The sequence below is a fragment of the Asparagus officinalis genome, chromosome 4 (genome assembly GCF_001876935.1).
Source record: "Asparagus officinalis chromosome 4, Aspof.V1, whole genome shotgun sequence".
Classification (NCBI taxonomy): Eukaryota; Viridiplantae; Streptophyta; class Magnoliopsida; order Asparagales; family Asparagaceae; genus Asparagus; species Asparagus officinalis.
Genome location: NC_033797.1, coordinates 113,978,298 through 113,989,059, shown reverse-complemented (window position 1 = coordinate 113,989,059; position 10,762 = coordinate 113,978,298). Strand labels below are relative to the sequence as shown.

Sequence of the window (10,762 nt, the reverse complement as noted above, 5' to 3'; positions counted from 1 at the left end):
GGGGGAGGGTTCTTACTATTAGAGATGAAGAAAATTACAAATAGGTTACAAACCTCACCAAAAACGCTCAAACAAAGCTCTCTGGATCTCTCTCAAATCCTCCCACAAAGGATGCACGATACTCTCTCAAAGCGGTCGACCGGACAGAAATCCGAAAATGGGGGAGGGTTCTTACTATTAGAGATGAAGAAAATTACAAATAGGTTACAAACCTCACCAAAAACGCTCAAACAAAGCTCTCTGGATCTCTCTCAAATCCTCCCACAAAGGATGCACGATACTCTCTCAAAGCGGTCGACCGGACAGAAATCCGAAAATGCATCTTGTAGTGTGCACGTTTGCTGGTCGACCGCATCTGATCTTGCGATCGACCGACAAGCTACCTGACAGTTTACTACTTGTTTCCTGAGCTGTTCTTTCCCATGTTCGTCACTTCTACAGAATTCGAGCTCTGTATGTATATTCTAAGCTTCATGTAAAAATTTGTCGGGAGGTGACTGATTGCATCATAAGTGCCCTTTAAAAGTGGTTTACGTATTAATTGTCATTCAAAGATGGTTTCTGTATTTTAACCTTACTTTAAAGGTGATTTCTGTTGGCGCCTGTGGTTAAATCTGGAATAATACAGATATATAACAACAAAACTGAACAAAAAATTAAAGTGCAGTAATTTAAAAATTTTCAACTCAGCTGCTGTGCGTTTGTAAAACGCTGTGCTTAAAGCATTATTTGACCTACTCCGGTGCAAGGATCCCAAGGCCAAATTGCTTCCAAGAATAACAGTCCAGTACTCTGATGTGCACTGACCCAGTACTGTCAAGATCTCCTCGATCTATAAGGTAAAGATCTCCTCGATCTATAAGGCAAAGATCTCCTCGATCTATCAGACAAAGATCTCCTCGATCTATCAGGCAAAGATCTCCTCGATCTCCTCAGGCAAAGATCTCCTCGATCTATAAGATGTTGTTTATAGAATGAATTTTCCTTAAGAGTTTGGGGTGTATTTATAGCGTTTGGGAAAATACTATGCACTAATAAAATAATATTATTTACTATGCATGTGGAACCCACGTCTAAATTTTTCTTCGGTGGGGTCCACCACTTTATTTAATTTCAAAGTTCAGCAGCCCATATTTTGTTTCTTCTTTGCCTAATCATGTGGGGGCCCGCTAGCTTTTAATTTAAAAAAAATTATCTAACAATACCCCATAATTTTTTTTAAAAATAGTATCGTATAACGGTGTCGTTGTTTCAATCGTTGTGCATAAGGTAGATGTCGCAAGGATTTGAATCCCCTTAGACCAATTGAATAAAAGATAGATACATGGTGTCGTAGAGACTTGAACTAGCACATGTCTAAAAATCCAGCGATCACACAAGTTTAAACTTATATGTAGTAGTTTTCACTTTGAACCACACTTGTCTTTTCCTTTGCCTTGCCTTTGCCTTTGCACATTATGGCCCTGTGCATGTCCTGGTTTCTGCTAGGGCTCTAGGTATCTTTCCACAAGACACCATAGGATATAGCCAAATCTCCACCCATGCATAGGTGAGTTCTTTAGGCATGTTTCCTATCAAACATCCCACATCCGAAATGATTTGAACTCATTAAGGTTTAAGAGTCATCCTCTCTCATGATAGGATTCTAGGTGAGTTCTTTAGGTGTGTTTCCTATCTAACACCCCACATTCGAAATGTTTTAGACTCATTAAGGCTTAACAGTCATCCCCTTTACATGATAGGATCATAGGTAAAAAGATCAAAGTTTTGCTCGGGTAGTTCAGCCAGGTAAGGATAGTACTAGAGGGAGATCAAAGATCAATTAAGTACCTCGTTCCTTACAGAGCACGTTACGCAACCCCCAAACATTGCCTTAGACACCGACTAATCCAAGAAAGCTTGAACCCCCCTTAGGATTTCACTTGTAAATCTTACTTGACTTTTAAACCATTTATCTTGTCATTAGTAGTATAAGCTTTAAACTAATAATTAGATGTAAATGGTAAGTATTTGTTAGACTCACCAAACTTTGTAAATCTTACTTGACTTTTGAACCAAATATCTTATCATTAGTAGCATAAACTTTAAACTAAAAATTTGATATAAATGGTAAGTATTTATAAGACTTATAAAACTTTGAGACCTATTCCAGCAGATGTCCTTTCGACTATGTCTTTTTTCAGACCTTTAGTCAAAGGATCAGCCATATTCTCTAACGATCGGACGTCAATCACAGAGATGACTCCTTGACAAATGAGCTCTCTCAAATAGTCATGCTTCAGACGAATGGTCCACTTCTTTCTATTGAACATCGAGTTTGCTGTCACAGCACTCGCCGCCTGATTATCATAATAGATAGTAATTGCGCCTTACAATTTTGTCAATGGAAGGTCTCGGAGAAAACAACTGAGCCATTCAACTTCATCTCCTATAGCACAGAGTGTGAAGAACTCAGATTCCATCGATAACTGTGCAATCATGGTCTGCTTCTTAGACTTCCACGAGATGGCAACTCTACCCATAGTGAAGACAAATCCTCCAGTAAATCTGCATTCATCTCGTTCTGAGCACCAGCTCGTATCTGAATAGCCTTCGATTATAGCCAGATATCCAGTATAGAATAGGCCCAGACCTGTAGTTCCTTTCAAGTATCTCATCAATCTGTGGACAACATCCCAATGAAGCTTTCCAGGATTACTTGTGAACCTACTAAGCATTCCTACAACGAATGCAATGTCTAGCCTTGTGCAGCTCATCGCGTACATGAGACTCCCAATAATCTTTGAATACCTCAGCTGCTCTACTGGTCTTCTAGAGTTTGGTCAAAGCTTCTTGTTATAATCGTATGGCACTGATAGTTCTGCCAAGTCGTTGTAGCCATACTTCCTTAGCATGCTCTTGACATAATGAGATTGGGACAATCTAATACCCTCTTCAGAGTATATGATTTTGATTTCGAGAATCACGTCTGCAGTTCCAAGGTTCTTCATGCTGAACTGTGCTGAAAGAAATTTCTTTTTGGTAGATATTACTATCTCCAAATCACTCCCAACGATGAGCATATCATCCACATAGAGGCAGATGACCACCACCTTTCCTTCAGCGACCTTGATGTATAGGCACTTGTCAGATTCACTGATTTGATATCCATTGTTGCGAACAACCCCATCGAACTTCTCATGCCAAAGTTTTGGTACCTGCTTAAGTCCATATAAAGACTTAACAAGTTTACAAACCTTACCAGCTAGAGCATCAAGTCCTTCTGGTTTCTCCATGTAAATCTTTTCTGTGAGATCTCCATTGAGAAAGGCAGTCTTCACATCCATCTGATATATAACGAACCTTTTAATCGCCCCTATGCGATAAGCACTCTGATGGTAGTGATCCTGCAAACTGGTGCATAGATATTAAAGAAATCTATACATTCTTTTTGAGAGAATCCTTTTGCCACCAGTCTTGCTTTGTAATTTTCAATAGTACTATCAGGACGAAGCTTTTTTCTTAAAGATCCATTTGTAACTTATAGGCCTTGCACCTTCAGGTGCATCCACCAGCTCCCAAGTATGACTTTGGATTAATGAATCCATCTTATCATCTATAGCTTCTTTCTACAAAAGAACGTTTGTTGACTACATTGCTTCTTGAAAAGTCTGTGGATCTCTTTCCATATTATAGGTGATGAAGTCATCTCCAAAATCTTTATGTCTCCTAATACGATTGGAAGATGGTTCGTGTTTGGTGGAAAATTTGTAGTAAAACTGAAAGAAATATATTTGATTTGTATTCTCTTAATCTCAATTATAATTTGAATTTTCGATTACAAAAGAGAGAAGAATTAATCTGAATTCTCATTTTTGTTTAATTCTGGGTTCTTCACGGTAGCGATGGAGTGTCTCCTTCGAATACTCGTGTCGAGTTTGCTCTCCGTTGATGATCCGAACATCTTGATCCACTAGAACGATATCTTCTCCTCACGATTTGACACTGTAGAGAACTTGCAAAGCAAGTTTTAGAACTCCGAACGAGTTTGAAACTCTATGAAATAGTTGATTTAACCGAAATCGGTTTGTAAACCAAGGATGAAGAAAACTCATGTTGTCGATCTTCAAAGCTCCATCAATTCCCCCAAAGAGCTAGCCGAAGATCTCTTCTTCGTTGCCAAGTCCAAGGACTGAAGAATCAATCCGAGTGCCCTAACTCAATTGAGTTTCTCGCTATTTATAGGGGATTAAGAGGTATAAGCACCCTCTTAATTTATTCCTAAGTGGGGCTGAGTGGGGTGTAACCGCCCCTTTAAACAGCTCTCTAAATCATGGAGAAAACAGTTTTGAAACCGTTCAATTTGTGCTTTGAACGAGTCAAATGCTGAAAAATAGCGTTCAGGGCCCGAACTCCGCGTTTTAGACTTAAAACGCAAAGTTGGACCTATTTTAGTGGTTGAACGCACAGGTCACGCTGCGTTGTAAATCTGAAACGCAGAGTTGGTACACAGAGATGAACTCCGTATTTTGGACCTGAGACGCAGAGTTGGGCTCTGCATGAACTCTGCGTTTTGGACCTGAGACGCAAAATTAGGCTCTGCATGAACTCTGCGTTTTGAGTCCACGAACTCTAAGTCTGGACTTGAATACTATGGATGGTCTCCGTGTTTTGACTCTAGAACACGGGCATAACCTCTACGTTTTGATGTTGTAACACATGGATGACCTTTGTGTTTTGATGGTGTAACACAGGGATGACCTCTGTGTTTTGATGTGAAGAGACCATCAATTTGTGGTCTCTTTTGCTAGAGCGTTGCAAAGACCGTCATCTTGTAATCTTCATCTTGACTCCTTGAAAATATGAGATTCATTATATTGTAATTCCCGATGTTGATTGTAAAGGCTGTTAAACTAGAGATTTCATCGGTTGTTGTGAAGGTCGTCAGATTGTAACATTCATAGATGTCACGCCCCGCTTCCCAAAATACACGGGAATCGGAACGTGAACAAGCCCGCGACGTATTCGATTGAGAAGAAATATTATCATCATTTTTTTTTCTTTTCTTCTCAATCCAATACGCTAAGCGTCAAACACATAAATCTCAATCACAGGTCCCCGATCACAATAGCAAGAATAGAAAGACAATCCAGAATAAGAAATAAACATATCATCCATAGTGAATCATCCCAGACATAAATGTGGGTTCATCATACCCTTACTACAACAACAGTTCAACTAGGAAATAAGAAATACATAGTCCATAAAAGGAAATACTAACAAAATAACCAAATCTGTCACCAAACTAAAGAAAATACTGCAAGAGTGCTCTATTAGCTACTACAGAAAAGAAAATGCGTCTAGGCTTCAGTTTGTTCTTCCACTCCATCAGAAGGACATTCCGGCTGAGCATACACTGGTTCGGCGGCATCATCGAACTGAACCTGTTCGTCTCCTAAGTCTGACGCACACCAGAGAAAACAGGTGTACGTCAGGTGCATGGCGCACGGCAATATCTCACATGAACAAATAAAACGGTCTAATGACCCATGCTATGATAATAATAATAATAACAAAAAGATAATGATACATGCAACTGAAATCTAATGGTAACATACAACTATGTGAATACAGTGACTGGGTCGAATACTAACCAACCTAAAACTCAGTGGTCCACATCTCACACAGAGTCAACGCTCCTATCATCGGATAACTGGCTGTTCACAAATCCCCTACGTGCATCCAATACCGCTACACGAATCGGTCAGAGGACTACACGCAATCCGATTTCGGCCTGGTCCGAACTCAAGCAGAACTCGGGTGACTACACAAATTCACTGACTAAAGTGACTACACGAATTCACTTTAGCCCATCAAACCAACCCCAGTGACTACACGAATTCACTGGCGCGAGCCTGGAAGATACATCAACAGCTATATCCGATCACATGAACATTAACTTCCCCATCCCAACTCTTCTCGTTTTTCTAAGTCAACACAACACATGTCTTTAGGTCTTATTCATGTCACACAGGTCACTATAGTCATAAACTCCTAACGGTTCTCAATCACAACAAGGAACAATCAATGCAACTAATCATGTACAATAGTATCATAGCATATCAGATAATCAAGACTAAGAATTTGAATCATAAAATTGTTCTAAAATAATCTTTTGAAATAATAAAGTTATTTACTTAAAAATAATCCCTTTTTCAAAATAAGTTATTTTCTCACTATATTAATTCTAAAAATAATCTTTTAAAAATAATAAATTCATAAATTCAAAAATAATCTTTTTATAAGATAAATTCTTATTAATTCAAAATAGTCTATTTTCCCAAACATAATTTCTTTTTAAAAATATGTCATTCTAAAATGATTTCTTCCACAAAATAATTTCTAAAAATTATTATAATTATTCTAAAATGATTCTTTTTCCAAGATAATTCCTTTTAAATTATTATAATTTTCCTAAAAAATGATTTTGTTCTCACATAAATTCTTTTTAATTACTATAATTGTCCAAAAATAATTCCGCTGCCAAAATAAATTCTTTTAATTTGTCATAATTATTCTAAAAATACTAATTATCATATTATTATGATTTATCTAAAATCATTCATCAAACAATCCCACGCAGATAATTATTGACAAATCTAAAATTACAGATAATTCATAATAAATACAAAAATTCAGTTTTGAACAAGTGGGATCTTGCCTTGGGTATATCGTGGACTGTAGTAGGGACCGTCGGGGTGGTTGCACAGCGTTACGACGGGTTTCGTGGAAACGACGGCTAAAATTACAATTTGAGTGTTAATGCGACGTGTGATATTCGAACGAGTATAACGAGGTGTACATAAGGAGCCCAAGTGAAAGAAATATACCGTGTGATAGATAACACGAAGGGCTACGCACCGGCGAAGGAATCGACAGTCTTTGCTGTCTCGCCAGCGGGACAGTCTTTGCTGTCTCGCCAGCGAGACAGTATTGAAATAGTCAAAACTTCATTTGTAACTGCCCTACGCGTGTCCATTAACTACCAAGGGACGTGGGAAACATCATGGGCGAAAATCACGTGGATAACTGTCAAAATAACGGAGTTTGAAACGTGAGAGAACAGTTACAGCGAGAAACTACCATTTTCCGAGACAGCATTTACTGTCTCGCTGAGCGAGACAGCAAATTTACTGTCTCGCGGGTCGAGACAGCAAACGCTGTCTCGCCCAGCGAGACAGTAAACACTGTCTCGCCGTACTGACTTCTTCGATTGTTAAGTTTTTGCAGTTACTGACCCTTGAGGCTATAAATACCCCCCTAGGGTCACTTCTGACGAGGATCGAGCATTTGTTAGAGCATTCCAGAGCAGAGAGAGAGCAGATTTGAGTTCTTTTCTTGCAACGCCTTGAAATTAAGCTTCGACTTGATTTTAAGAAGAACGACTATCTTACTTCGATAAGATATCGTTTCAATTTCTACTTCGATAACGAAGTTAGAATCATAAGCCCCCTCTTCACGATCTGTGAATCGGCGGTCCACGAACCAAAGCGTTCCCGGCACAGGCAAAGTCCCATATTTAATAGAGGGGAGAGAGAGAATGAGAATGAGAATGAGAGAGAGAGGACGTGTGAGTGAGGGTGAGAGAGGGATTCTTTTGAGGAGTGGGGGAATCACGAGGTTGGGGTGTGCGGGAAACATGGGGGAGGGTTTTAGGGAGATGGGGTAGGGGAGAGATGAGAGATGAAGAGAGAGAAAGACAAAGAGATCAACCGATGAGAGGGAAAACACAGGGAAAAATACCCCTTTACAATATAATTTAAAAATACCAAAAATTTAAATCATATAATTATTAAAAATTTATGATCAAAATAATAATAATAATAACAATAACAATAATAAATAATTAACTATTAATTTAAAAGTTTTACCGAAATAATTAAATTTATAATTAGCAAAACTATTAAAATAATACAATACAGTATTTTTAAATCGTAGAAAATTCTAGAAAAATTGGGGAAATACAAATACTCTTTTAGAAAAATAATATTTAATATTTAAATACCAGAAAATTATTTAAACCCGTATTAGAAATTTACGGTCATTACAATAGATCTACGTTAAAGTCTTCAAATTATAGCCTTATGGAAGTCGTTAGATTATAACTTCCATCATCGGTGTTTGATTGGGGGATCAGCTATCTGTTGTGATTTTTAGACAGCCTACAGTTCGATAACTCCGTCATCATTTACACTTTCTGTTTCTCGTGAAACTGGCTCCTCTTGTGTATCTGACATACTAGTATTCTCTGCTATATCCTTGAGCAATGAGCATTTATCTTTGATAAACTTATCCTCAAAGAATTCTGCATCCCGAGCTTCAATGATAAAGTTGGTTCCAAGGTCCAGGAACCTGCACGCATTGTTATCTCTAGCAAAGTCAAGAAACACACATATGTTTATTTTTGGCCCGAGCTTAGGCCTTCTGATATCTGGAATTAGAACGTATGTGAGACACCCCCACACTTTGAGACTATCCAAAGAATCTGGATTCCCAACCATAACTGATGAGGAGTATTATCAGTATTAGAGGAGGGTACTCTGTTTAGAATCCAGTTTGCCATCAGTAAAGCCTCTCTCCAATAGCATGTAGGAAGACCAGATGTGATTAGCATCGAATTCACCATCTCGGTCAATGTGTGATTCTTTCTTTCTGCAATTCCATTAGATTACGAGGAATACGGAACAATAGTTTTAGCAATGATTCCATGCTCCTCGAAGTATGCCTCCGATTCCTTAGAATGGTACTCTCCTCCTCTATCGCTCCTGAGTTTTTTCACCTGCAGTCCAAGCTGCTTCTCCACTCGAGTCCGAAACTCGACAAACTTGCTGAAGGTTTTATCTTTAGATTTTAACAGGTAAACATGGCAGAAGCAAGAATGGTCGTCAATGAATATGATGAAGTACTTCTTGCCACCACGAGTGACGAAGCTCTTGAAGTCACAAGTATCTGAATGAATCAGATCCAACAGGTTGGTGCTCCTCACGACACTTGAAAATGACTTCTTCGTCAGCTTTGCTTGTGCGCAAACTTCACACTTCTCATGTTTGTTACCCCTACATTTTGAAAGTAATCCTAACTTCTCCATGCTAGACAGTTTTCTATAATTTACATGTCCTAGCCTATTATGCCATAATGCAGTGGAGTAAGCAGAAGGGAATACTTTATTTATAACTAAGTTAGGTGCAATAGTACTAATCTTGTACATGCTATCAATACGATATGCATCATATAGTAGACTTCTAGAGACTAAGTTTTTGGCAATTGAGGGAACATGTTTCACATCCTTTAATGTGAGAGTCTTCCCTAAAGAGAGAGTCAGCACCACAATCCCAGTTTCAAGAACAGAAACCACAGAACAATCAGCCACTGATACATTCTCTTTGGCAGCAACATAAGAAGAGAATAGATCTCTGTTGGAGCAAACATGGCAAGTAGCACCTATATCTAACCACCAACGAGAGATGTTGTTAGGAGTTGTTACCTGGAAGAGTATAGCCACACATGATTGATATTGTGTGTAGTTTCTTTCTTTGGTGCTTTGCAGTCCTTGGCAAAATATTCTTGTTTCCCACAATTGAAGCATTTACCGCTCGCTCTTCTTGAACTCCTTCTTCTGAACGTTCAGGTTCTTTGGATTATGGTTCTTCTTTTTGTTAAAGAACTTCTTCTTCTTGTTGAAAGATGAATTATTACCCTTTTCAGAATTAGCAGCCAACATGTTAGCAGACGCCTTCTGCTTAGAAAGGAGCTCAGTCTTCGTGTGAGTCCGAGTCTTGTCCTCGATCCGAATGAACCTCTTCAAATCAGACAAAGTCACATGTCTTTTTCTTCTTCAAATATCAGTGGGGAATGACATCCAAGATGGAGGAAGCTTGTTGACAATTACACCAGAGATAAAGGTTTGACAAAGACTGATCTTTCATCCTTCAGCTTCATAACAAGCTTTTCAAGCTCTTTAACTTGAGGCAAAACCTCAGTGTCATCTTGAAACTTTAAGTCCAGAAACTTGTCAATGAGGTGAGATTTGGATAACTTCTCCTCATCATTGTACTGGTCCTCCAGAGCATTCCAGATTTCCTTTGTAGAAAGCTTGTTGGTGTAAGCATCTGCCAAATGATCGGCCAGACAGTTAAGAAGATAACTCCTGCAGAAGTGATCATCTCTAACCCAAGAGGCTTCAGATTCAGAATCTTCTTCAGAGTCAGGTTTCTCCTCAGAAACCACATAGTATATTTTCAAGAGTTGCATCCCGATGATAACTTTTCGACGCCATGCGTTAAAGTTGGAACCGTCAAAGTTTTCTAACTTAAGACAGTCCACTCTAAGAGTCCTCGCAGGATCCATGGTAGATCAAAATAATGCTTTAAAATTGTTGACGTATGTGGTTAAATCTGGAATAATACAGATATATAACAGCAAAAAGTAAACATAAAATTAAAGTGTAGTAATTTAAAATTTTTCAACTCAGCTGCTGTGCGTTTGTAAAACGATGTGCTTAAAGTATTATTTGACCTACTCTGGTGCAAGGATTCCAAGGCCAAATTGCTTCCAGGAACATCAGTCCAGTACTCTGGTATGTATCGATCCAGTACTATCAAGATCTCCTCGATCTATCAGGCAAAGATCTCATCGATCTATAAGACAAAGATCTCCTCGATCTATATGACCTTCTCGGTTTAGGCACGGTTCCTACTAGCTATTCTACAACATATATATATAT

At 38.6% G+C, this 10,762-nt stretch overlaps 1 protein-coding gene across 1 annotated transcript; it reads right to left on the bottom strand.

The window, feature by feature from the left end:
- On the bottom strand, positions 8,202–10,386 carry LOC109839181. The gene is made up of 5 exons (XM_020407612.1): positions 10,015–10,386; positions 9,630–9,838; positions 9,171–9,452; positions 8,712–9,095; positions 8,202–8,391 (listed from the first exon to the last, which is right to left on the bottom strand). The coding sequence occupies exons 1-5, from the start codon at positions 10,384–10,386 to the stop codon at positions 8,202–8,204; spliced, it is 1,437 nt and encodes a 478-aa protein (XP_020263201.1).

Coding starts and splice junctions, on each gene's coding strand:
- LOC109839181 (XM_020407612.1), bottom strand. CDS start 10,386: ATGGATCCTGCGAGGACTCTTAGAGTGGACTGTCTTAAGTTAGAAAAC. Junction 9,839..10,014: donor AGTTTCAAGATGACACTGAG/GTTTTGCCTCAA, acceptor TCTGATTTGAAG/AGGTTCATTCGGATCGAGGA. Junction 9,096..9,170: donor GCTTACTCCACTGCATTATG/GCATAATAGGCT, acceptor TTCAAAATGTAG/GGGTAACAAACATGAGAAGT.